The 27,863-nt window shown below is 41.7% G+C and overlaps 2 protein-coding genes across 2 annotated transcripts in view; both read left to right on the top strand.

The window, feature by feature from the left end:
• The window catches only part of LOC132239450 (zinc finger protein 253-like), a 47,461-nt gene extending 27,099 nt beyond the window's left edge, over nt 1-20,362 (top strand). The window contains exons 2-5 of the mRNA XM_059705767.1: nt 11,401-11,527; nt 11,904-11,999; nt 14,735-14,808; nt 16,056-20,362. Of these exons, the coding sequence (XP_059561750.1) occupies nt 11,401-11,527; nt 11,904-11,999; nt 14,735-14,808; nt 16,056-16,670 (912 nt within the window). The 3' untranslated portion in view covers nt 16,671-20,362. The remainder of the gene's footprint in view (nt 1-11,400; nt 11,528-11,903; nt 12,000-14,734; nt 14,809-16,055) is intronic.
• The window catches only part of LOC132239454 (KRAB domain-containing protein 5-like), a 124,447-nt gene that overhangs the window by 75,022 nt on the left and 21,562 nt on the right, over nt 1-27,863 (top strand). The window lies entirely within an intron of this gene.

The raw sequence follows: 27,863 nt of genomic DNA, 5'->3' as shown, positions 1-27,863 counted from the left end.
ATCAATGTCAAATGAATTACAACAACACAGGAGTCTATCTCAACATAGGAATTTGAGTTTATCATTCCCCTCGTGTTGACTATGTAAAGAATAATATAATTTATATCTATTTTGTAAAATTTATTGCTGTATTTTTAAAGAAAAACACTCACATAGATGGTGAATTACCACATGCTTCCTCCCTCCAGGTCTTGTCCTTATAAAATTTTGTGCAACTGAGCACAGGACAGCACAGGGTGAGTGGGGACCAGTAATGGAAATGGTGTCCTGATAAATGTTGGTATGTGATGGCATGTCTTTCAAAGGTAGAATTTTGAATTTCATACAGGTAGAATTTTTAATTTTACATTCAAGTTCGCATCGTCTGCACAGACTCCTTGCTTCATGAAATTGCTTATTCGGATGGTTCCTCCATCCAATGATCGTCCCCCCACAACTCGCTATGGAAGTCCAGGTTCCCAGAACCCAGAGCGGGAGTTCAGCCGCATCTCTGCCAAGGCGCGCAGGTGTGTCCACTAGCGGTTTTGAGTAAATCCGTTGTCAACCTGTTAAAAAAAAAAAGAGAGAGACATTTTAGCTTCCAACAAAAATTTTACATTAAACTGTTTGAAACATCTACTTAAAGTGGGCAGGGAGCCCTGCTTCACAGGCCAAAAAGACACTGAACACATGGAGGCGGGGCCCAGCCATAACGCCCGCGGCGCGGAGCCTGCCGTCATCCCGGGGCCCGGCTCCACCCGCCCGCCATCCAGGAGGCTCCCGGCCCCGTTCCACCACGTCCTTTCCGGGGCCCTGCCACACCCTTCGCCCGCCGGGCCACACGCTCGAGCCCGCGGAACCGAGACCGAGGCCACGCCAGTTTTGTTGACCCCCGCCCGCGGCGCAGCCGCGCCCTCCCCTCCCCTGGGTACGCGTCCCTGGGAACACGGCCCCGCCCCCGGCCCCGCCCCCTTTCCGGGTCTCCGAGCCCCGCCCACCCGCCGCCCGCAGGGGTCCGGCCACGCCCCTCCCGGCATCTCCCGACGCGCACGCGCAGTTGTTTGTAAACCCGGAAGCGGCTAGGCAGAGGGAAGGTAACTGGGATTGTTGGTCTTTCTCATTTAAACCCAGCATCTCCGCCCACGGTCCCGTACAGGTGAGTCCGGGGGTCGCGGCGGACCTTGAAGGTCCCACACCCGCGTCTCCAAGGCGGTGCGTCCCGCGTCCCCGTGAGAGGTTGGAGCCCTGAGGGCTCTGCCTTTGCGCTGAGGTTTCCGCGTTAATTTCTGGTTAAATTCTGTCTGCATCCGCCCTGCCTCTGCACTTTCCTTCTTGGGGCCACTGCACACGGCCAGCCTCGGATGGTTTTCTTGCCTAAACCTCCCACTGGAGAGCCTTCCCACCCCAGGCCATTTAAAGTCCTGGGAGATGGACTCAAACCCTCTGCGCCCTCCTTCAGCCTCGGACTCTCTAGGCCAGTTAAGGCCCGGATTCCTCCCTGGCCTGGGATTCTACAGCCCCCTCCTTTCCGGAGACTCCCCCCAACTCTCCATTTAGTATCTAAAAGGCCAGATGCCAAGGAAGGGCACACGTTCCCGTGAGAGGGGGTTGGGCTAGAACAGCACTGGGTGTCCCAGTGTTACCCGCCGGGGTCTGGGCCACGGGTGGTGTGTGGGTTCGTGGCTTCGGGTAGGAAGACTTCACCGCAGGAGCCCGGTGGCTTTGGGAGTGTGTTCATTAAAGCTGGGACAGTGCGCTGAAAGGAGGGCTTGGGGTGAGGGAGGCAACAGGGCAGGACCTCAGCCGGCCGCGTTGGCTCTGAGAGATGGAGGTCAGGGACAGAAGTCGGGCAGGAAGGCGGCCCCGGACCCGGGTTCAGGGGGTGAACCTCAGACGAGCTGCTGCTGCCCCGCTTCCTTCCCTTTCCTGTGGCCCCATCGGCTTTTAGGAGGTGCTGCCTGTGGAGGAGGAAGTCAGGGAAGGGAAAGGTGTGGGAGGGGCGTTCTCCTGCTTTCCTGGATCCTTTGCCTTGAGGCTCTGTTTAAAATCCGTCCTTGGCCGGCTGGACCTAGGGGAGGTCTCAGGGGAGGGTCTTTACCTAACAGCCATTAGCTTTTCCGATGTGTCCTTTCATAACGCCGATTCATCAAAATGTGGGCAAAAGGGACCAGGGTTCTTTTCTGGTTAGTTTTGTTTTCATGATTGTCATTGAAGGTGGGCTGGGACCAAGGAGTGAGGGCCCTGGGACAGTCCGGCATGTGCAAGTCATTTGCCCCTAAATGTCCTGGGTTAGGGAAGGTAAAGCCTGGTGACATATTAGCTGGCTGTGAGTTCCTTCCTCAAAGTGTTGGCCTTGTCGGATGATTTTGTCTCAGTTTCCCTTTTTCCACTTGTCAAGGAATTTCCCTGCCCTATTACTAGGAAGCAGTGCCTTCCCAGGGGATGCCAGGAAGAGGCCTAATTCAGGGAGAGGAGGATTATGAGAAAGAATAATGAGAAAGAAATCGAGTAGTGAGAGGGCAGAACGGTCAGTGAGGGGTCTATAGAGAGATGGCGAAGTTGAGGATGCAGGAGGACCTTGTAAAAGCAATGGGAAGTGTGATAGAGGAACTCGGGAAAGTAGCAAATGGAGAAAGAGAATAGAGACCCATGGAGGAATGGGAGAAGTCTAAACATTTGAAGGGGAGCAGAAAAGGAGAGGAGTCCTCGTTAGCAAAAGTGGGGGCCACAAAGGGCAAGTCACTTCAGATTGTTACAGGGAAACCCCTGGTTGGGCTCGGGCTGCCAGTACCGAAGGCAGGGTTGAATCATACTAGGCATTTATTGAGAAGGCCAGCCAACCAAGAAGACAGGGTGCTTACTAGTACAAGCATTCAAATCCTGTCTTCCAGCATGGTGCAGGGGATAGGATTATAAAGGGGAAGTGGCAAGGGGGAGGCTGGGAAGGGATGCAGCTACGGGTAGCCCTGGAGGTCCCCAGACATCAGCTATTGTCAGCAGAGTGTGAGATGATGTTGATGAGATGATGCTTTGACTCCTGGTGGGTCAGTCTGACCCTGCTTACTGGTTCTGCTTGCTGGATTCACAGCTGAGTCACCTCCTTAATCACTTGCAAAGGAGTTTAAGAAAAACTTAACCCCCTATTCACATAAGTATATGTGTTCTAAGATTTAAGATACTATGATTATAAGTCTCCCTATCCAGATGGAGTCAGGAGAAAATGAGTTGGGTGAGACCAGTGTAGGAATGGAAAGGGAGGAAGAGATGACACAACAGAGGCAGAAACAGCGCTGAGAGCTTAGCCAGGTAGGGGTATTGAAGTTTGTTTTTTTAAAATATGTTTTTATTGATTTCAGAGAGGAAGGGAGAGGGAGAGGGAGAGATAGAAACATCAATGATTGAGAATCACTAATCAGCTGCCTCCTGCACACCCCCTACTGGGGATTGAGCCCGAAACCTGGGCATGTGCCCTTGACAGGAATCGAGCCAGGGAAGCTTCAGGCCTACAGGCCGACACTCTATTCACTGAGCCAAACCAGCCAGGGCTTGAAGCTTTAATCAGTACCTTGGAATAGTACCCTTTTAAAAGATAGGATCCTTAAAGAGATCATCAGTTTAAAATAAGAGCTTTAATAGTGGGCCCGTCCTCATGAAAAGCAGAAATCTGGCCCTGGCTGGTATGGCTCAGTTGCTTGAGCATTGTTTCAGCTTTGGCCTGTGCGCTGAAAGGTCGCCAGTTTGATTCCTGGTCAGGGAACACATGCAAGTTTCATGTTTGTTGGCTGGAGGCTATGCATGGATGTTTTTCTCACACATTGATGTTTCTCTCTCTCCCTCTCATTCTCTAAAAGATCATTAAAACATATTTTTTGGGAAAAAATCTGGACATAGAGATATGCATAGAGGGAAAAGGTACTAGTTTTTTCTTCCCCAGAACACTGGTGATATAAACTGGCTCAATGTTAATGAGAAATAATGACTTGGACCTATTTACCTGCTTACCCGCAGTTAAAAGCATAAACGTCCCCATGAATATTCAGGGCTGCTCTGAGGATTTATTATAGTGAAATCTGTTGTATTTTAGGAATTTCTTTTCTATTTCTTTCATAACAATTGTGTTTGTTAGATTGCATCAGATTCGGGGGCTTTTCCTCTTATTAATTTAATCCTATTTCCTTCCTTTAAGTTTAATCATGTGACTATTAAGTTTATAGATTTTTAAACTTAGGTGTCATAGTAAGTACTTTTAATGTGTTAACCCTGTATAAATCCAGGTTTAGAATTCCCACAAGATAGTCAAACCCACAGGAACAAACTTTTGAGGAAAGATTAGTGTTGCCAGAGACTAGGGAGGCTGGAAATGGGAGTTGCTATTTAGGGTTACACATTTTGATTTTTTGAAGATGAATAAGTTCCAGAGATCCTTCGTACAACATTATGCTTGTCATGAACACTATTATATTGTGCACTTAAAATTTTATAGAAAGGGTCGAGCCCATTCGAAGTGTTCTTACCATATTAAAATAGTAACAAGAACAACAGTATGTATTTGGGGGTCATTTGGAGAAAGTGAAAATGAGTGGGTTGTGAATACTGTTATATCTTGACAGACTTCTAGGTTATGCTCCTTTGGTTCATTTTCAAACAAAGCTGTAATGTTAACGCCTTTCTTCTCCTTGTCCTTTGGAGATTGCAGCTCCACTCACCTGTGGGCAGTGGGTCAGGCAGAAGATTTTCCTGTTCCACTTGGTCCATGGTAGGGGACGGGGCGAATTCCTGGGGACTCAGGTTAGTTTGTGAAGATTCTGAGGCAGGCACCTCACACAACCCTGTTGCCACCATGTGGCTTCCCCCTCCCTGTTGCACTTGCAAAAATATCCCAGAACCTGGTCATGCCCATTCCAGAACAACTCCAACACTAGGAATCCACCCTGGGGTCTTGCCCTTCTAGAAGTTCCAACTTCTTACACAGGTCTCGGGTGTGTTGTGTCTAGTATCTCCCTAGCCCACTGCTACTGAAAGCAGATCTTGGGGAGCAATGTTACCTCTGGCAGGAACTAGCTAAAGATGCCATTTCATGGGCCTCACTGCTGATTACAGCATCTTAGCTTTTTAGAAGGGGCCGTGGTTCCCAAGGGTTCTGCCTATACATTAAAACTGTAGAAGAAATGCTTAGCTAAATGGTCTCCTCCCATTAGATCATTTGATGATAAGAAATAACATTACTGTGCCCTCCCACACAGAGTTGGACAACTGGTCTGGGAGGAACATCATTGTTTTAGTGTGCTCCAGGTGATTCAAAAGTGAGGCCAGTGTTTAGCAGAAGGGCTCTTTGCCCCAAGCCTTTTGTGAGAGTTCAGAGCCAGGTTTGGTCCAGGGGAGATAACAGGGTGCTCTGTTGGATATGGAGGGGGCAGGAGGACAGCCCATATTCTCATTGCTGGGTTGAAATTTGTGCATGTCTGTGGCAGGGGATATCATGGGTAAACAGGAGAGAAAAAACTCACAGTTTAAGCTTCATGTAGGATCTCATTGTTTCTGAATCTCTCCTGTGACAAACAATGACGGAGTGTGACATTTTTCAACATTTTAAGGTCCTTCTGCCCATGACTGTGGAAGCAAGACATATTCTCAAGAGACAGGTGTGATTCCTCAACATACGTTCCCCCGTGAAAACAGCCCAGAGCAGGGGGAGGAAGAGGACAACATGGCTGCTCCTCAGGTAAGTGCCCTGTCTTGGGTCAGTTCTGTGTTTGCATTTCTTTCTAAAGTTGGTGGATTTAGAAACTGCAAATCTTTACTCTCTATTTCTGATGATCTTGCAAAGCAAGTTAGTTTTCAACTACTTAACGTTTTTTTCTTCTTAAAATTGTCCAAGTTCCCTCTTTGAAATGTTACTGGCATTTGGTGTTTTGGGGTTTCTGAATACAGAAATCAAGAGTATCAATCAGCTGAAACCGGTTTGGCTCAGTGGATAGAGCGTTGGCCTGCGGAATGAAGGGTCCCAGGTTCGATTCCAGTCAAGGGCATGTATCTGGGTTGCGGGCACATCACCGGTGGGAGATGTGCAGGAGGCAGCTGATCGATGTTTCTCATCGATGTTTCTAACTCTCTATCTCTCTCCCTTCCTCTCTGTAAAAAATCAATAAAATATATTAAAAAAAAATAAAATAAAATAAAAAAAAAAGAAACTTGCTCACTACATTAATAAGAAAGCCTTACTTTTTTTTTTAAGAATTCATTTTTCTCCATTATTGTTGAAAGTATTACAGATGTCTCCTTTGTTTGTTTGTTTGTTTGTTTATTTTTCCCATTGACCCCCTCCACCCTGAACCCGCCCCTCCCAGGCCTTTACCACTATTTTCTGTGTCCATATATGCATATAAGTTCCCCAGTTAATCACTCCTCACCCACCTCCCTGGCCCTGCCTTCCTTCTGAAATTTGTCAGTCTGTTCTATGCTTCTATGTCTTCAGATCTTTTTTGTTTATCAGTTTATTTTGTTCATTAGATTCCATATATGAGTGCGATCATGTGATACTATCTTTCTCTGACTGGCTTATTTTGCTTAGCATAATACTCTCCAGGTCCATCTATTTGCTGTAAATGGTAAGAGTTCTTTTTTTTTTTATAGTGACCTTTATGGTCTCTTGTGATGGCCTTCATTTTAAAGTCTGTTTTGTTGTATATGAGTATTGCTACTCCAACTTTTTTTTCTTTTCCATTTGCATGGAAAATTTTTTTCCATTCCTTCACTCTCATCCTGTGTATGTACTTTGTTCTAAGGTGGGTCTCTTGTAGACAGCATATAGTTGGGTCATGTTCTTGTATCCATTCAGCTACCCTATGCCTTTTTATAGTAGCACTCAATCCATTTACATTTAGAGTTCTTATTGATAGGTACTTATTTATTGCCATTTTAATTCTGCATGCCTAGGTTTCTCCATTTCTTTTCATTACAGCAGCCCCTTTAGCATTTCTTGTAATGCTGATTTGGTGGTGATGTACTCTGTTAGCCTTTTTTTTTTTTGTCCGGGAAGCTCTTTATTTGACCATCTATTTTGAATGATAGCCTTGCTGGATATAGTAATCTTAGTCTCAGAGCCCTGCTTTCTATTACCTTGAGTACTTCATGCCATTTCCTTCTGGCCTGTAGAGTTTCTAATGAGAAATCAAGTGTCAGCCTCATGGGAGCTCCTTTGTAGGTAACAATTTGCTTTTCTCTTGCTGCCTTTAAGAGTCTCTCTTTGTCTTTAATTTTTGGCATTTTATTTTATTTTTTAAAATATATTTTATTGATTTTTTACAGAGAGGAAGGGAGAGAGAGAGTTAGAAACATCGATGAGAAACATGGATCAGCTGCCTCCTGCACATCTACTGGGGATGTGCCCGCAACTCAGGTACATGCCCTTGACTGGAATCGAACCTGGGACCTTTCAGTCCGCAGGCTGACACTCTATCCACTGAGCCAAACCGGTTTCGGCAATTTTTGGCATTTTAATTATGATGTGTCTGGGTGTGGACCTGTTTGGGTTCTTCTTGCTTGGGATTTTCTGTGCCTCCTGAACTTGTGTGACTTTTTCCCTTACCAGGCTAGGGAAGTTTTCTGCCATTATTTCTTCCAACACATTCTCTATCCTTTTCTCCTTTTCTGCCTTTCCTGGAACACCTGCTATTCTAATATTGTTGTGTTTCTTGTTGTCCCACAGCTCCCTTAAGCTTTCCTCCTGTTTTTTAATTGTTTTTTCTTTTCAGTTTTCTGATTGAGTAAATTTTTTTATACCCTGTCTTCTAATTCACTGATTTGATCCTCAGCTTTCCCTAATCTGCTCTGTATTCCTTGCATTGTGTTTATTTGTGCTATATCATTCTTTATTTCTGTTTTCATAGTTACTATATCTTTTCTCATGCTGTTAAGCATCTTTACCATCGTTACTCTTACCTCTGTTTCAGATAAATTTCTTATATCTGCTTCATTTATCTCTTCTGCTGGAGAATTCTTTTGTTCTTTCATTTGGGGGTTGTTTCTTTGTCTCCTCATTTTGGCTGCCTGTTTGGATTGTGATTATGTATTAGGTAGATCCTCTACGTCTCTTAATCTCTCATGCAGGATAGTTTCAAACACTGTTTCTGACTAATTAGGTCAGGCAAAGACTCAAAGCCTCCAGAGAATGCCTCTGCCTGCAGACTGATAGGATTCCTCTTGTCTTGTCCTCAGGTGTGGTGAGAGATTTTTTCAGCAGGGTGGGGCAGTTGCTTCTGCCTGGAGGCTCTTTGTTATTTTTAATATCTTAGGTGGCCCCAGGACAAAGTGTTTTCCAATAGGGTGGGTCAACTGTCTTCCCCCTAGGTAAAGCAAATGTCTGTGTGGGAAAGATGTCCTCCGCTGCATGAGGGAATAACTCCGCACAGGAAACCGGAGGTTTCCTGTCTGCATTCTGAGCTCTAACCTCCAAGTCCCCAATCCTGGCTTCTGCTCACACAGCTCTAGTCCACTCTGCCCTCCCTCTGCCAAAGTACAAGGTGGGTGGCTGCACAGGGAATTTGAGGGTTGGCCCTTTAAGAGGGTGCCTGATTTTCCAGCCATCGCTCCCTGGCAGACAGCAACCCTCCTGCTTTTCACAGACAGATGTTATTTGGGTAGGTACCCTTCTCAGTTCTGGTGCTCTCTTCTGGGGGGCCCAGCTTGGGGATTAGTTCCCAGAGTCCTCAGTGGCAACCCCCCCATAGCTGAGATATCTCTTCAGGACTTCAGCTGCTTTCAGTGGGCGCCTCGTCAGCCCCTTCACACCTCAGCCCCTCCTACCTATCTATGCGTCTCCACTTTGCATCCTTGGGGATCAGGTTTCTCTCCTGCTAGTCTTCTGTTAACTATTCAGGGTGTTTTTTGTGTGTTTCAGTTGTAATTCCAGTTTGTTCCCGGGAGCATGTCCATGCAGCATCCACTCACTCTGCTGCCATTTTTAACCTCAATATTCTCCATTTTAGTTGTATTTCCAGTCTTGCCCTGGGACGAGATGCACCACAGGTTTGCCTAATTGGCTGCCATTTTCTTGAAAGCCTTACTCTTTAAATGCACTGTTAGATTTACAGAATGTGGGAGGTATATGTGGACACTAAAGTTATTGATAATCTGTTCTTCTATGTGCTTCAGTCACCTGATGTCGCTTCCTTTGAACTTTATTTTCATTTGGTGCAGGTGTTCTCTGCCAGGTTCCTGAACTATAGATTTAATATTTTTTCTTTATCTTTAATAAGGGTCTTGGAAAAATTATTTTTAAATATATTTTTATTGATTTTGGAGAGGAAGGGAGAGGGAGGGAGAGATAGAAACATCAATGATGAGAGAGAATCACCAATTGACTGCCTCCTGCACATCCCACACTGGGGATCAAGCCCACAACTCAAGCATATGCCCTGACCTGGAATTGAACCGTGACTTCCTGGTGTATAGATCAACACTCAACCTCTGAGCCATACCAGCCGGGCTGGAAAAATTTTTGAGAGTTACACATAAGCAATCACATTTCATCTGGAACCTTTTTCTCTTTTCAGTTTCTCTTTATTTGTAGGATGCTTTGAGAAATAAAGGCCTTTTTATTGTTATTGTTCACTGGCAATACTACCTTTGCAAATAGAGGCTTTTATCAGTGAGACCTCAAACCTGTAAATGTTTATTGTATTCAACAAACATCACAAGCACACTCTTCTTTAATGCTACATTGTATTTTTATAAAAGTTTATAAGAATCAAATGGATGTTCAAGAGTATTAAATTTATAAAATACAAATCAGCACAAGAGATAAAAATTATCCAAGAAATAAAAGGTGCCCCGGCCAGTGTACACCAGTGGGTTGGAGTGTCCTGCCATGCACAGGTATGACCCAGGTTTGATTCCCAACCCATGTAAGGGTGTGTGCCGGAAGCAACCAATCAGTGTTTCTCTCTCTCTCTGTCTCTGTCTCTGTCTCTCTCTCTCTCTCTCTCTCTCTTCCTCTCTTCCTCCCTTCCACTCTCTCTAAAGTCATTGGAAAATTATCCTCAGGTGAAGATTAAAACAAAAATAGTAATTAAATAGCTCTACCTTATTTTACATCATTGTGTGTTTACCTCTCTTTTGTGTTTATAAAATGCAAAGACTCATCCATGAAGAGATTTGTGAGATTAACACAAGTGGAATTAATCTTGATTTTATTTCAGGCTAATTTTCTTGACATGAAAATGTATCATTTGTGTCACATTTAATATGTATATTATTTCCATTATTATGTCTTGTCTTTTTGCAGAAAATGTTAACATTATTTGAGCTCTTTTTTACCTTCTTGTTTCTATTCTCTAGTAACAACACTGCACGTTATGATGGTTGCATTTGTATATTGTTTTCATCCAAGCTCCACCATTTGCTGGATGGTTTACAAAATATTCTGTTACAAAAAGAAGAATATTTTCATTGTTCTCTGATTTGTCATGAGATTTATTAATTTATATATATATATATATATATATATATATATATATATATATATATATATTAGAATAATATCTAGTACATAGTTATCATTAAAGAAGGATTGCGTGCCGAAACCGGTTTGGCTCAGTGGATAGAGCGTCAGCCTGCGGACTGAGAGGTTCCGGATTCGATTCCGGTCAAGGGCATGTACCTGGGTTGCGGGCACATCCCCGGTGGGGGATGTGCAAGAGGCAGCTGATCGATGTTTCTCTCTCATCGATGTTTCTAACTCTCTCTATCTCTCTCCCTTCCTCTCTGTGAAAAATCAATAAAATATATTTAAAAAAAAAATAAAGAAGGATTGTGATTGCTAGGCTTACTAATGTATGAGCTCTGTAAATTCAGTAAAATCCTTCACTCAAAGTCCTGCATACGCATTTCTTTCCTGTGTTTTCTTTCTCTGTGCTGTCTAAAGGTGTGGCACATGCAGCAGACTCATTGGTGTCCATAGTTTTAAGTGAGCTGGAAACTCAGGACCCACCCCAGCATTCCTGAATCAGGGTCTGAATTCTGTGGATCTCCAGTTCCTTGTTTTGCAATTTGATATTTTAGAAGTACTTTGGTGTGCTCACTCAGAATGACTTCTCTACCTAAGAACTATATACACTTGATCCTCTGTGATTCAAATATAGCACTCAAAAATGGATATGCCTGTGTTGGTGCCTTTATGTTTAAAATTTCTCTTCCAGAAAAGTAAAGCCTCTACAGTGGTTTTGTAAATGATATGTCATCCTCCTTTCTCAAAATACACTGGAGAAGGTCAAAATGATCTTATTGGATAATTCAGGGTACTCTTAGGTCAAAACCAGTTCTCTTCACTCTGTGTTCTTATTGGGTCACATTGTGACCTCTGTCCATGTTTACTTGAGTAATGTTTTAATTTTTGTTTTGCTTTGTATCTTTCAATTTCAGGGTCAGTTGACCTTCAGTGATGTGGCCATAGAATTCTCTCAGGAGGAGTGGGCATGCCTGGACCCAGCTCAGCGGAAACTGTACGTGGACGTGATGTTGCAGAACTACAGGAACCTGGTATTCCTGGGTGAGGACCGCTTCCTTCCAGAATTTCTCCTCCACCCGCAGTGTTTTGTTTTCTTTATTAGTATAGTGTCAGTGGTGAGTTTCTGCTTTGTATGAGAGTTTCAGATCTGTGTTCCCAAGGAAAGCAATTGGGGTTTTGCTGGTGCAGAACAGAAAGGCTTCCTGATGTATATGGAAGTGGAACTCAGGATTTGGAAACTTTAAATGTCTCTGGTATAATAAAAGTGCTGTCAGAAAATAAAATTTTGGGAAATAATTTTCTAAAATATTCTGATATTCTACAATGTCCTATCTTCTTACTTGAACCCAGGGCTGGATTGGAAATTGGAAAATCTCCATTAAAATCTCACGTTCCTTTTTTTTTTTTTAATAAACAGGTCTTGTTATGTCTAAGCCAGACCTGATCACCTTTTTGGAGCACATGATGGAGTCCTGGGAGTTGAAGAGAAAAGAAACAATATCCAGCCAGCCAGGTAGGGGGGAATGAAGGTAGCAGACAACCCAGGTGAGAGGTCAAAAGTCACAGAGGAAGGCAAGCTTTAAAATATGTTTTGGGAAAATTGGCTTCAATGGGAAATGATTTTGGAGAGGGTCAGGTTTACTTCTATTTCTGTCTTCAAGGGACAGAGCCTCTACAACATTTACTCTCTGGCATCATGTAAGGGTTCTCCTTGTGCTCCTTTGATCTGCCATCACATTTGCAGTGAGAGCCATAGACCTGCCCTAGTAGTGTGAGGGTGGCATGACCTGGCTTCTCTTGCATTTCTTGCGGACGCTGGGAAACTGCACATTGGTGAGGAATGTTATGTTAAACCAATTCTCTTTTTTGCTTCGTGTAAGCAGCTTGTAAAGAAGTGGTTGAGATGCTGGAATTTGGTTCGCACATCCCAGGAGCGCTGGGGATAGGTGGCCAAGCTGTCCTGTTATTCTTTCTGCTTGACCAAGTCTGTTGCTGATGTTTCTATTGTATATTTAAATTCAGGTACTGAGTACTTCAACTTCCAATATTTGTTTGATTCTTTCTTACACTTTCTGCCTTTGTATTTTTTTTCATGCATAGTTTTAATGGTAATTTAGTTTTTTGTCATGCATAGTTTTGATGGTAATTTAGTTTTCTGTGTTTTTTCCTCTATGTTCAGATTGATCCTCTTTAAGATGGTTGTTTTGAATTCTTTGTCAGGTAATTAACAGATTGCCGTTAAGTTAGGACCAACACATGGAGACTTACTTTGTGCCGCTGGTTGGACTGTTTCTCTGTTTTTTCATAAGCCTTGTGACTTTTTGTTACCATGTAAGCCCATTAGAAGCAGGCGTCATCCCTTTCTTTATGAGCTTCCTTTGTACAAGAGAACACAAATAACAATCAGCTATGGTAGGTTTCTAATGGCCTGTCAAACCTATTCTGGAAAGTGTAATTGGTGTGTGTGTGTGTGTGTGTGTGTTTCTATCATTTTTTAATATTTTATTTATACTTGACATCAATATTACATGTGTTTTAGGTGTACACCCCAGTAATTAAACATTATTTTGGGGCTGGGGCCACTTAGCAAGAGGTACAAGGCACACTGAGGCCAGATGCTGATTCTTTGAGACATTGTAGTAAAGACTGAAGCATAAGCTTATTCAGGCCGTTCCCATGGAAAAACACTTGAAACAGATTGGGCGGGCCTGCAAGTTCATGGGGCAGGGTCTGAGGAAATCTTCAGGGTGGGTGAAAAGTCTGAGCCAGGTTGATACTCAGCTATGGAGCCTGTCTGCCCGCTCTGTGCGTGAAGGGTTTTAGAAAAGGAAGAATGACTTCTACCAAGACTTATATCTGGGAAAAAGCTCCTTCTCCAGGCCTCATCCTTAGGCCAGATATTGCTGTTCTTTCCTGTGTGTCCCGGTGCCTTTCAAGCTGCTGCCCAGTTCTGGAGCTCAGAGGGCATAAGTCTGAGTAAGTCAGAGCATGAGCCCATTAAAGGGAACTGCCACAGTGGTCGGCAAACTGTGGCTCGCGAGCCACATGTGGCTCTTTGGCCCCTTGAGTGTGGCTCTTCCACAAAATACCGACTTTGCACATGGGCCAAGAAATTTCAATCGCACTGTACGTGCGCGCCTGCACGTGGTATTTTGTGATACACGTGGTATTTTGTGGTATTTTGTGGAAGAGCCACACTCAAGGGGCCAAAGAGCTGCATGTGGCTTGCGAGCCGCAGTTTGCCGACCACCGGCCTGAGACTCCATCAGCTCTCCATCTCACTCAGCCACAAGCCTCCCTAGTTTTTACAGCCATAGTAATGGGACATCTCTTCTTGGCATTGGAACCCTGGGCTGGCGGGCCTTCTCTGGGGCTGGGACCCTTCACTCTTCACCTCTGCAGCTGAAATACTTCTTGTGATTTTCATCCATCATGTGGTTCCAGCCCGTTCTGTGACTTTGCACCTGATACCAGTCTGTCTGAGGCTTCTTCTTTATGTTTTTAGTTGTAGAACTTCATTCAGCTAGGTTTCTAGACATTCTGAACAATGGTTTTCCTGTAGTTTAGTTGTTTTATTTAGTGTGGCTGTTGGAGGTTGCCAGTGCTGCAATTACTTACACCACCATCTTGACCAGAAGCCTGCGTGGGTGTGTTTCGTGTAACTTCCCAGTTTAAAACATATTTTGCTTTTATTTAGAGCACATGATATTCCCAATCCTGATGTCTTTCTTCAGCACAACAGTCTCTTTGGTGCTTGAATAATTACTCTCTTTCTTAGCAGCCACCACAATGTGTTCATGGTAAATTGCCATTTCCTTAGCAATCTGTGTCATTTAAAACAGAAGCAAGTTCCACAGGTAGTTGCAAAAAATCCAGACCATTCTGAATTGGACATACAGTGCACGAAGAAACTGAGGATGGGGAGGTATCCCACAGTCATTGTGTAGTGTGCCAGAAAGGGTGACCAGGTATTGGGAGCAAATACAAGCAACTTTTCTTCCCTCTTTGACATGACCTTTTTCTGTTTTTCCCCTCTGGGGTGTGCTGTGGTCTTTGACCTCTTAAGTACTCTGAAAGGTAATTGGGTCAGTCATTGTTATTAAGTTTCCATCTTCATGGAGAAAAAATGTAGGTGATTCCTCTTCTGCCACCTCACTGAAGTCATTTGACAGGTATTAATTCTGTACATTACATTTGAAGAATACTTATCTGCATGTAGTGTGTTATAATTCATTTGTTATATTTCAGTTATGTCTTCTCAAGTCACCCAGGGCTTGTTACCAAAACCAGGCATCGAAAATTCATATTGGAATATGCTACAGGTAAGGTGTACAATGTGTGGCATTGAGAATTTACACTTAGTCAAAGTTTTGGAATGTCTGGGGCAATATGAAGAGAAAAAAGATGTTATGATGCATATAACCAAACTGGAACAATTACCCATACAATATCCTTGCTGCCAAAAGAGGTTAAGGATATAAAAGATTTTAGAAATTTTTACTTGGAGTTACCTTGGAAGAACAATGTGATTCTGAATGCAAACACCAAAGGAAACCTTTTAAAAATACATATTTTCTGAAATGAAATTGAGAGCATCAGAGAAGTCACCTAGTCCATTGTGTAAATAAGTCTTTGGATGATTTAATGTAGGATTTAAGTTAAATGTTTGTAAAAATAAATCATTTAAAACACAAAGATGGAAATTGTGACTGAATTTGTAAATCCCTTAACCAAGTTTGAATTATTCCTTCACAGAAAAATATTCTTTCTTGTTCCAGATGCTATAATTTTCATAAATGTGTTTGGTTTTATATTCAACCATTATGGCTTTATAGGTATTAGAATAGGTGATTGGACACAACTTTACATGTGCAATGATATTAGAACTTGAACTAAAGGCTTTTCTATCTTCACTGATTACTAGAGTGCATATAATGAATAGAGAAGTCACTGCAGTAAATCTAGGAATTTAAGAAAGGGTTAAATTCTAATAACCATTAGAGAACTTAGTTTTCATAGATAATGTATAAATTTCAGAAAGTCTTTGATGAAAGCTCAAGTATTGTTATACCTCAGAAAATTCATGCTGTAGACAAGAGAGATAAATGTAGTGAATGTGACACATCTTTCAAACTGTTATTAAATCTTACTGAACATGAAAATACTCATATTGGGGAGGAGCTTTTCAGGTGTAATCAGAGTATGAGAGTCTTTAGTCAATTATCCAATGTCTATATACATAAGAAAATCATTATTAAAGAGAAGCCTTACAAATGTAAAGAATGTGATAATGGCCCTGGCTGGTTTGGGTCAGTGGTTAGAGCTTTGGCCTGCAGACTGAAGGGTCCTGGGTTTGATTCTGGTCAAGGGCACATGCCTGGGTTGCAAGCCTGATCCCCAGTAAGGGGCTTGCAGGAGGCAGCCGATCAATGATTTTCTCTCATCATTGATATTTCTATCTCTCTCCCTCTCCCTTCCTCTCCGAACTCAATAAAAATATAGTAAAAAAAGAAAAAAAAAAGAATGTGATAATGTTTCTAAATTGCATTTCCATGTTATTCTACAACAGGCATTTGATACCGAAGAGAAGCCTTATAAATGTGGAGAATGTGGCAAAGCCTATAAATGGTATTCAAGCCTTACCAGTCATCAGAGACTACATTCTGGAGAGAAGCCTTATAAATGTAGGGAATGTGGCAAAGCCTTTAGCAAATCTTCGAGCCTTACCAGTCATCGGAGAATTCATTCTGGAGAGAAGCCTTATAAATGTAAAGAATGTGGCAAAACTTTTACCCAGAGCTCAAATCTTGCTCAACATCAGAAAATTCATTCTGGAGAGAAGCCTTATAAATGTGGAGAATGTGGCAAAGCCTTTATCTCAAGCTCACATCTGACTCGACATCAGATGATTCATTCTGGAGAGAAGCCTTATAAATGTAGAGAATGTGGCTTTGCCTTTAACCGGTGTTCAACCCTTACTCGACATCAGAGAATTCATTCTGGAGAGAAGCCTTATAAGTGTAGAGAATGTGGTAAAGCCTTTATCCGGAGCTCAAATCTTACTCAACACCAGAGAATTCATTCTGGAGAGAAGCCTTATAAATGTAGAGAATGTGGCAAAGCCTTTATCTGGCCCTCACAACTTATGCAACATCAGAGAATTCATACTGGAGAGAAGCCTTAAAATGTAGAGAATGTGACTAAGCCTTTAACAATTCTTCAAGCCTCATGGACCATTAGAAAATTCATATTTGGGAGAAGCCTTATAAATGTAGAGAATGTGGCAAAGCCTTTACCCACCACTCAAATCTTACCAAACATGAGACTGCATACCTGAGAGAAGCTTTACAAATGTGAAGAGTGTGACAAAGCCTTTAACCTCTGCTCTTCAATATTGGGGAATTCATACTGGATAGGAGCAATACAAATATAAAGAATATGGAAAAACCTTTAACCATTGCCCAAACCTCACTAAATATCAAGTAATTCATACCAGAGAGAACCATTACAAGTGTAGAGAATTTGGCAACACCTTTTCCCAGTGTTGGAACCATAGTCAATATCACATGATTCATGCCGGACTGAAATGATACACATTTAAAGAATGTGGCAAAACTTTTAACTATTTATCAAGCCTCACTGAACTTTAGTGAATTCATACTGAATAGAAACCATGCAAATATAAAGACCATAATACTTTTCAAATATGCCTTTTAAATCAGAATACTTATTTTAGAGAATCCAGTAAGGAAAGTTATATGATTTTCTAGTATGAATGAAAATACCAAGGGCATGGATGTTTGAAAAAATTTAATTTCCTACACTGTATCCTTTTTATTATGACAGTATTTGTGATTTTTTGAAACACAAATAGTAATGTGATTTAAATCTCAATTCATTTGATGCTTCTGTGAATGCTTGTAATGTGTATTTTGACCAGTGGGTTTGTAATGCTTTGTAATGCGAATTGTCTTCTGTGCATTCTATTGAATTTCTTTCTCCCTAATCTGATGACTTTGGATTTGACAATCTCTCATGGCAATTCCATTGTGTTTACATTCGTGTCTCATGTAAAACCTACCATATGTTTTCCTTGTTCCATAGAATATGTGTGGACTTTATATATTCTCATTCATAAAACGTTTTATTTATTTATTTATTTTTAAAAAATATTTTTTATTGACTTCAGAGAAGAAGGGAGAGGGAGAGAATAGATAGAAACATCAGTGATGAGAGAGAATCATTGATCAGCTGCCTCCTGCATGCCCACACTGGAGGATTGAGCCTGCAATCTGGACATGTGCCCTGACCAGTATCAAACTGTGACTCCTGGTTCATAGGTCAACACTCAACCCCTGAGCCATACCAACTGGGCAATAAAGTGTTTTAATTTAAATATGTTATCAGTGATGTGTAATGAATAAGGTATTAATATGCCATCAAAGTTAACATTTCCCACCTCATTCAAGGTTTCAGGTAACAATGCAACGGAATGACATCATTAGCAATCCTTTACCCAGAGACCTTAAACCTTAAATAAATGTGTAAAGAGTTTACCCATAATTTATATATTTCCTTCCTTTTATCATACCTACTGGGGACATTATGATGGTTACAAAAACATATCTAGGAGTATTTTTGAAAGTTTAAGTAAAAAGTGTATGATGTTTCAGCATTGACATTTATTTTGTGTAGCTAAAAAGTTTTGTACTGAACTCCCATGAAACCCTAGTGCACACAGACACCAGCTTATAGTGTTCCAAGTGAATGTAAGTTTTTTATATGGCATCTCCAGCAGTCCTTGTGAACAATAGCCTGTTTGTTTGTTTGTTTGTTTGTTTGTTTGTTTGTTTGTTTGTTTTGCACTGCAGGGTCTGCATTTTGTATGCCCCTTATGTAAGATTTCTGAAGGCCTAGCCAAACCTTGCTGATTGTGTTTAAGCTGAACAATCTGGACCTAGCTCGAGAACCCCAAGGCACTCCACTTAGTGATCCTAAATCAGACCTACACTCTGTGTACTGCCACTCTCTTCCTGCACCCTGTATTGGCCTTTCATGTGTTCGCCCCTGCAGGCATACTGTGTACTTTGTCCAGCCTTGTCAATTCTATACTTTTCCCCCCAGATTTACCGGTGGTCTTTGTGTGATTGCTAGGCACTGCCCAGGACCGTGGGCTTTTCTTAACAAATGCCAATTTAACAAAACGCTTGAAAGTCTTATTAGAAGCCCTGTATTTGGGATTCTGCTTCCTGATAACATTTTAATATATATATATACCAGGTGTACCGGTTAATGCGGATTTTTTTCAATAGATGGATTTACACATAGGTTGATAAATATACGATTTGATATGTATGCTATTTTGTTGTATTGACAACAAGCCTCAAAACTTCATGTCAAATTTGCTGAAGGTGTTAACATCATAGAGATTTTTTGCACTTAAAAATGTCGAATTTTGTGCCAAAAAAAAGAGCATTTGCGAGAAGTTTGAATTCATTATTTTGAAGAAAAGAGCTGCTGGATGTTATCGTATACTTTGGGAAGCTTATGGTGAACATGCTCCATCTCAAGATAGTTGTGAACACTGGTTAATGCTTTAAAAGTGATGATTTTGATGTGAAAGACAAAGAACATCCAGGTCAACCGAAAAAATTTGAAGACCAACAATTACAAGAATTATTGAATGAAGGTGCGTATCAAACTCAAAAACAACTTGCAGAAAGATTAAACGTTGTTCAGTAAACAATTTGTGATCATTTACAAGCAATAGGAAAGATTTTAAAGGAAGGAAAATGGGTGCCACATCAACTGAACAAAAGACAAATGGAAAACCGAAAAGTCATCAGTAAAATGTTGCTTCAACAGCATGAAAGAAGGTCTTTTTTGCATCGAATTCTGACTGGTGATGAAAAGTGGATTTATTTTGAGAATTCCAAATGCACAAAACAATGGGTTGATCCAGATCAACCATCAACATCCACTGCAAGGCCAAATAGCTTTGGAAAGAAGACAATGCTCTGTGTTTGGTGGCATCAGGAAGGTGTGGTGTATTATGAGTTTCTAAAACCAGGTGAAACCATTAATACTGATCACTACTGACAACAAATAATCAATTTGAACCACGCTTTGATCGTGAAATGACCAGAATGTGCCAGAAGACACGGCAAAGTAATTTTGCTTCATGATAACGCAACGCAACATCACACACTTCAAAACCAGTTAAAGACACGTTAAAAGATCTTGCCTGGGGAAGTATTAACCTACCCACCGTATTCACCAGACTTTGCTCCTTCAGATTACCACTTGTTCCAATAGATGGCACATGCACTTTCTGAGCAGCACTTCAAAACATACGAAGTGGAAAATTGGATCTCTGAATGGTTTGCCTCAAAACAAGAAAAGTTCTATTGGGACGGTATCCACAAATTATCTGAAAGATGGGGGAAATGTGTAGCTAGCGATGGACATTACTTTGAATGAAGCACCTTTGATGTTTCTCTTGAAATTATCGTGTTTTCTTTGATTACAAAATCCGCATTAATAACCAGTACATCTGAATATATATATATTCTTTTTCTGAGCCTACATAACAAAGAGATTTACATAGTTTTGACATGCAATATGTAAAAATAGTAATATAAAGATGTAATTTAGGCATAAGATGACTATCAAGAGGGAAGTGGGTGTGAATGTGTGTACACATATCTTCAGATGAAAAGGTTAATGGACCAAAATTGGTAATTTAAAAATATTTCTTGATGTACTAACAAAGTCAAACCTTACAGATTTATAATGTGAATTGTCTTCTGTGCATTCCATTGCATTTCTTCCTTATCTCATGACTCTGGGTTTGACAGTCTCATGGCAATTTCATTTTGATTGCATTTCTGTCTCATGTAAGATCTACCATATGTTGTTGTTGTTCCATAGTTATAAAATATTGCTTATATGTTCTTGAGATTTCAAGAGTGGCTTTCAATGAATTCTAGGATGTACTGAAATATCTTGAAAATTGAAGTAATTTTGCAATGAGTATATTAGGTTGTAGTTTGTTTAGTACACTTCGTTTATTCTATTATAGAAAAACTAGTGGCCCAGTGCATGAAATTCATGCACCCGTGGGGTCCCTAGCAGTTGCCAGCTGCCTTCTGGGGCCTTCCTTTGTTCTGCGCTGCCCCATGGTGGTCAGCACAGTCATAGCGAGTGATCAAACTCCCAGTCAGTGGAACTCCAGAGGGGACACTTTGCATATTAGGCTTTTATATATACAGATTATTTACATCAACGTTTTCTTGGTTATTGTTTTCACTGCTTATTATTGATATCACCAAAGATCTTCAGTCCTGTCTTCCAATTTGTTTAGGTGGAAACTTGGTGATATAATAAATTATGGTGTTGTTTTGACAGTTATATGAAGTGAAAAAACACACAGGACAGTGCTGGTTGTGTAATAAATACTCCATTATTAGGAGAAAAATATGTCAATAGTTGTGATATTGCAGTCCTAAGTACAAGATGGAATATATCCAGGATGAAAAATGGATATGAACGTAGCATGTGAAAAGAGATGGTACATTTTTAGGCTGTAATATTGATTCTGAAATTAAGATACATTATACTTTTTCATTTCCTACCTATCTCCAGTTCCTTTATTTCTTTTCATTCTTAACTACGTAGCCCTTAAGAAAAGAGGTGGCAGGAATGTGTACTCAACAACATGTAAGTTAACTGACTTGGCCCTCACAACTTTGTAGGTCAATTAGTATTTGTTTTGGGAGGGCCACAGATTAGTAGGATTCAAACCTAGAAAAAAAATCACTGTTTCCCATGTGATGACCCTAAGACCTTGTCTTTTGTGTGAAGACAAGTCTATCCTCTTAGATATACAGGAACAAATGTCAACAGGACATTTGAGTGGAGTGAGAGACAGATTTCAGAGTGAGGGAGTTGCAGAGCTGCTCTGCTTGGCACCATGGACAGGACTGGGTGACAACTCATAACACCTGTCCTCATGAGCCCTGCTGGCTGGAAAACACTCTGTGACCCAAAGAAAATGCGGTCACGTTCTTGGGAGTGCCTTTGAACACCAGCTCACCTGGACCCCAGTCCCAACGTCAGCTGAAATCTTTCTATTAAACTCAGAAAGTTGGATCTGGGGAAGTACACTTTTAGACTTTTGTAGACTTACAATGCGCAGTTTTGGTTTAAATAAAAAAAATAAAGATATTAAAACAATTTCTTATAATTAAAATAATTCTCAATGTAGGATTGAATATTTTGCCATATTTCCTGTGGGGTGTTGATGGATGGCAATTTTTAGCTGAGCAGCTCTGGGACTTTCCCTCAGTTTATACCTCCTCTTAGAGGGTAGCCCCCATCAAAGAACTGGCTGTACTGGGAGTATAAAAGCTTAGCACACTCCCCTCCACTTAAATGCCTCTCAAAGACAGTTGTCTCCACTTCTCTGTAGAGTGGCCGAGTCTGGTGCCTGCATTGTAGTTCAGTGGTTCCCTCAGCCAGTCCTGCTGTTTCACTTCTGAGAGATATGGATCCTGACAGCTACTCAATAAGCTCACATTCTTAACAGCCATTTAGGTCTGCTTCCCAGGGAAACCAACCTATGCAGGTGTGACTGGGAGTCCTCTGAAGAGCAAAGTGTGAAATGCAAATTAGAAACTGGCTCACTCATCATTTGGCTGGAAGGTGGAACGGGATGGCCCTGCTGGCCCTATCAGTCTAATTCTTTAAATTTTCAGTGCTGTTGAACTGGAGTGGTATAACAAGAAGAAGTGAATATCTTGGCATCAGATATTTGGAAATTAGTTGGGAAATGGTAATTATAAGGACTATCCAATTGGATCACTGTTGCTGGGCCACAAAACCTTTGGAGAAAGACAATGAAAACTTAGGAGTGACTAATTACAAGTTAAAGGGTAAGTGTGAGCCAGAAGAGATTTTAATAGCATGGCAGAATCATTTCTTCTAGAGCCAGATGGCTAAATAAAAGCTGTGATTTAGGTGAGAGGAACCAAGTCCTGCAAACCCATTATAGGTCTCTGACTTCTAGAACTACAAGCTAATACATCTGTGTTTTAAGGCACTAAATGTGTGAAAATTTATTTCACACCCATAGGAAACTAACACAAGGAGTCGGATATTTTTTATTTTTAAAAAATATATTTTATTGATTTTTTTACAGAGAGGAAGGGAGAGGGATAGTTAGAAACATCAATGAGAGAGAAACATCTATCAGCTGCCTCTTGCACACCCCCTACTGGGGATGTGCCCCCAACCAAGGTACATGCCTTTAACTGGAATTGAACCTGGGACCTTTCAGTCCGCAGACTGACGCTCTATCCACTGAGCCAAACCAGTCAGGGCGGAGTCGGATATTTTTAAAGGACAGATGTGATTAAAGATATAAGCACAAGATAAAGTACACAACTTCTTTGGTGAAAAGAAAAAAGGAAGAAGTGCTGTTTGGCAACAAAGTGTTAAAGGGAAAATAAATGGTGGGGTGGGAAATACTGAGTTCTGAAAGAAAAAGAACCTTGAATTTTGAGGACTCAAATCTTTTCCCCCATAATTGAAACAAATTATCTAGTCAAAAAGTGCATTAACGTGCCTAGCCTATGCTAGACTGACAAAAGAGGTTCATTAATCTAGAAATTTGTAAACATCCCAGGGCCATAGTTGTGATAAAAAAGGTGTATCATTACACCAGACCAGTTGGACCATTGGACTGCAGTGACCGGAGCTTTCCGATGACATTGAGTGTGGCATCCCAGTGTAGAGGGTGACGTAGGACTCTTCCACTTTGTTTTAGCCCAGCAATGCAGACAACCCCATAAAGGTCAATTCCAGCCATGGGACTTGGTACTTAGCAGGTGTGCTGGGTCAGGCTCACTGAAAGCACTGGGGAGTAACAACCTAGTACTGATCCCCAACAATGGATAGAGACTAAGATGCAAACCCAAGCTGGTCCAGACAAGGTGGCAAAAACTCATCTCTCCTGCATGCCCCCTACTGGGGATTGAGGCCGAAACCCAGGCATGTGCCCTTGGCTGGAATCAAACCGGGGACCCTTCTGTCTGCAGGCCAATGTTCTAAAGTCTCTCTTTAAATAAACCCAGATTTTTTTTTTTTTTTAGTTGACAGTGTTAAATATGTGTTCCACGTGTGCTTAAAAATTATAGTCTCGCCGGGCTAGTGTGGTTCAGTGACTGAGAGTTGACCCATGCACCAGAAGGTCAGCAGTCTGATTCCTCCTGGTCAGGGCACATGCCCAGATTTCAATCTCATTCCCGAGCAGCGGGTGTGCAGGAGGCCGATGATTGATGTTGGTGTTTCTCATGGATGTTTCCATCTCTCTCTCCCTTCCTTTATCTCACTCACTAAAAAAATAGTTTAAAAATTTATATATATGGTCTGTGATTTTGTGATACAGAGTTTAATTCACAAGATCAAACTAACTTTTACATTTTTCAGTTTTTTGAAGTCTTCAATCATTTTGAAGTTTTTAATAACCTAATTATTTGTGTCTCTTTTATAATGATACTGGAGGCCTGGTGCACGAATTCCTGCATTGGTGGGGTCCCTAGGCTTGGCTGGAGATCAGGGCCGATCAGGGACATTTGGCCCAGTCCTGATCAGGGCCGGACTGATTGGGGCTGGGCCAATGGAGTCCTGCCAGCAGGGGGACAGACGGGAGTAGGGACCACGGGAAGTTGGCTGGTGGGGGGGAGGGACAGTGGAAGGTTGGCCAGCCATGGGAGATTGGCTGTGGGAGCGCACTGAACACCAGGGGCAGCTCCTGCATTGAGCATCTTCCCCCTGGTGGTCAGTGCGAGTCATAGCGACTGGTCAACCTGTTGTTCTGGTCTTTTGGTTGTAACTGTCACTTAGGCTTTTATATATGTAGATTACAGGGAGATATATGTCAAAACTTCTAGTGAATAAGGAAATACTTTTATTCGTGTGCATATGTTCATTTCACTCCGTTGTAAATTTTATAAGCAGCAAAATTCCCTGTGAACAAAATGGATGCTTGACTTTGATCTGTAATTGGGTTTTCCCAAACAGTTCTGAGTTAGATAAAAAGTTCATAGCCATTTGCACGTAAAAATGGGAGCCTGTGTTGAAAGCTCTTTTGGGGCAACATGACTGGTTGGCGATATTACTACATACAGTAAATCTACATAATCTACCTTGTCAAGATTGTCAAATCTAAGTCAAACATTGTATTAAAAACACATATATATTCAGGAAGCCAATGCTTGGAATGGTTTGATAAAAAGATGGGTTAAAGCTTTCAGTTAAACAACAAGTAAGCCCACTGCATGGGAGAACATATTTGCCAATGTTATCACCGATCAGGGTTTAATATCCAACATTTACAGGGAACTCATACAAGTTAACAAAAGAAAGATAAAGAATCCAGTCAAGAAATGGACAATGGACATAAATAGAGACTTTTCAAAAGAGGACATAAGGAAGGCCAAGAGACATATGAAAACATGCTCAAAGTCACTAATCATCCAAGAGATGCAAATCAGGAGAAACCAAGATGGCGGCATAGGTAAACACCAGAGTTAGCTGCCTCGAACAACCACTTCAAAAATACAACTAAAAGACGGAATGGACATCGCCCAAAATCACAGGAAGACTGGCTGAGGGGAAATTCTTCAACTAGAAGGAAAGAGAACAGCATACGAGACTCAGAGGAGGCGCAGTGCGAAAAATACAAAGGTGCGGAGGTACGCGCGGAGCGGGCTGGTAGCTGAGGGTGCGGTTGTCGTTTTCAATCAGGAGGGAGTCTCAGATTCTGAGCTCCAGTTCTGGGCGAGTCTCTAGGGACCCAGACTCAAACGGGAGAAGTGGGACTGTCTGGCATCGGTCGGAACGCGAGGGCAGCTTTCTCTCCGAGGTTTGCAGCGGTTGCTGGGACTCTGAGAGGCAAAGCCTCTGGGGACAGGACTGAGAGCAGCCATAACTGCTCCCTCCACCCACTCTGTTGATCCCGAGCAACCCGCCCCGCCCAAGCCCTGTGCAGAGCCATTTGCCAGATAGCCTCAGGCAAACGCTAGATTAGCACCTCCCTAGAGGACAGAAGTTTTCCCACTGCAGACACAGCTGATTCTCACAGCCAGTTGGCCTGGAGGTCAAATCCCCCTAGTATTAACTACAACAATCAAGGCTTAACTACAACAAGACTGGGCACAAAGACCACGAGGGGGTGCACCAAGAAAGCATAAAAAATGCGGAGACAAAGAAACAGGACAAAACTGTCAATGGAGGATATTGAGTTCAGAACCACACTTTTAAGGTCTCTCAAGAACTGTCTAGAAGCTGCTGATAAACTTAATGAGATCCTCAAGAGATCTAATGAGACCCTCGATGTTGTGATAAAGAACCAACTAGAAATTAAGCATACACGGACTGAAATAATGAATATTATACAGACTCCCAACAGCAGACCAGAGGAGCGCAAGAATCAAGTCAAAGATTTGAAATGCGAAGAAGCAAAAAACACCCAACCGGAAAAGCAAAATGAAAAAAGAATCCGAAAATATGAAGATAGTGTAAGGAGCCTCTGGGACAGCTTCAAGCGCACCAACATCAGAATTATAGGGGTGCCAGAAGATGAGAGAGAGCAAGATATTGAAAACCTATTTGAAGAAATAATGACAGAAAACTTCCCCTACCTGGTGAAAGAAATAGACTTACAAGTCCAGGAAGTGTAGAGAACCCCAAACATTAGGAATCCAAAGAGGACCACACCAAGGCACATCATAATTAAAATGCCAAGAGCAAAAGACAAAGAGAGAATCTTAAAAGCAGCAAGAGAAAGAAACTCAGTTACCTACAAGGGAATACCCACACGATTGTCAGCTGATTTCTCAACAGAAACTTTGCAGGCCAGAAGGGAGTGGCAAGAAATATTCAAAGTGATGAATGCCAAGAACCTACAACCAAGATTACTTTATCCAGCAATGCTATCATTCAGAATTGAAGGTCAGATAAAGAGCTTCACAGATAAGAAAAAGCTAAAGGAGTTCATCACCACCAAACCAGGATTATATGAAATGCTGAAAGGTATCCTTTAAGAAGAGGAAGAAGAAGAAAAAGGTAAAGATACTAATTATGAACAACAAATATGCATCTATGAACAAGTGAATCTAAGAATCAAGTGAATAAATAATCTGATGAACAGAATGAACTGGTGATTATAATAGAATCAGGGACATATAAAGGGAATGGACTGACTATTCTTGGTGGGGAAAGGGGTGTGGGAGATGCGGGAAGAGACTGGACAAAAATTGTGCACCTAGGGATGAGGACAGTGGGGGAGGGGGGAGGGGCAGAGGGTGGGGTGGGAACTGGGTGGAGGGGAGCTATGGGGGGAAAAAAAGAGGAACAAATGTAATTATCTGAACAATAAAGATTTAATTAAAAAAAAGATGCAAATCAAAACAACGAGATACCATTGCACACCTGTCAGAATGGCTATCATCAACAAATCAACAAACGACAAGTGCTGGCGAGGATGTGGAGAAAAAGGAACTCTGGTGCATTGCTGGTGGGAATGCAGACCGGTGCAGCCACTGTGAACAGTATGGAGTTTCCTGAAAAAACTAAAAATGGAACTCCCATTTGACCCAGTGATCCCACTTCTAGGTATATAGCCCAAGAAACTAGAAACACCAATTAGAAAGGATATATGCACCACTATGTTGATAGCACAATTTACCATAGCTAAGATTTGGAAACAGCCTAAGTGCCCATCAGCAGATGAATGGACTAGAAAACTGTGATACATCTACACAATGGAATACTACACTGTGGTAAACAAGAAGGAATTCTTACCATTTGCAACAGCCTGGATGGAACTAAGCGAAATAAGCCAGTCAGAGAAAGATAAATATCACATGATGTCACTCATTTGTGGAATATAATGAACAACATAAACTGATGAACAAAAACAGATCCAGAGACAGAGAAGCATTGATCAGATCATTAATCCTCAGAGGGAAGGTAAAGGAGGGAGGGGTAAGTGGGAGAGATCAACCAAAGGACTTGTATACATGCATATAAGCCTAACCAATGGACACAGACACCAGGGGGGTAAGGGCATGAATAAGTATGAGAATCTCCTACTTATGGAAGGTGTCTTAAAATATAAAGCATTGGACAATGTATTTTACCAAGAGTTAAACTTTAACAAACTTTAGTAAATATACATGTAAAGGAAATCTTAAAAATACATTGTGTGGCAAAGTTCTTATCCAAATGTCAACAGTTGGGGGATAATCATGATATTGAGTTTATAATGAAATTTTACACATTTTATGAGTAATGATGTTCAAATCTTACAAAA

The sequence above is a fragment of the Myotis daubentonii genome, chromosome 8 (genome assembly GCF_963259705.1).
Source record: "Myotis daubentonii chromosome 8, mMyoDau2.1, whole genome shotgun sequence".
Taxonomy (NCBI): domain Eukaryota; kingdom Metazoa; phylum Chordata; class Mammalia; order Chiroptera; family Vespertilionidae; genus Myotis; species Myotis daubentonii.
The sequence above is the reverse complement of the archived record's forward strand: the minus strand, read 5'-3'. Positions and strand labels throughout refer to the sequence as shown.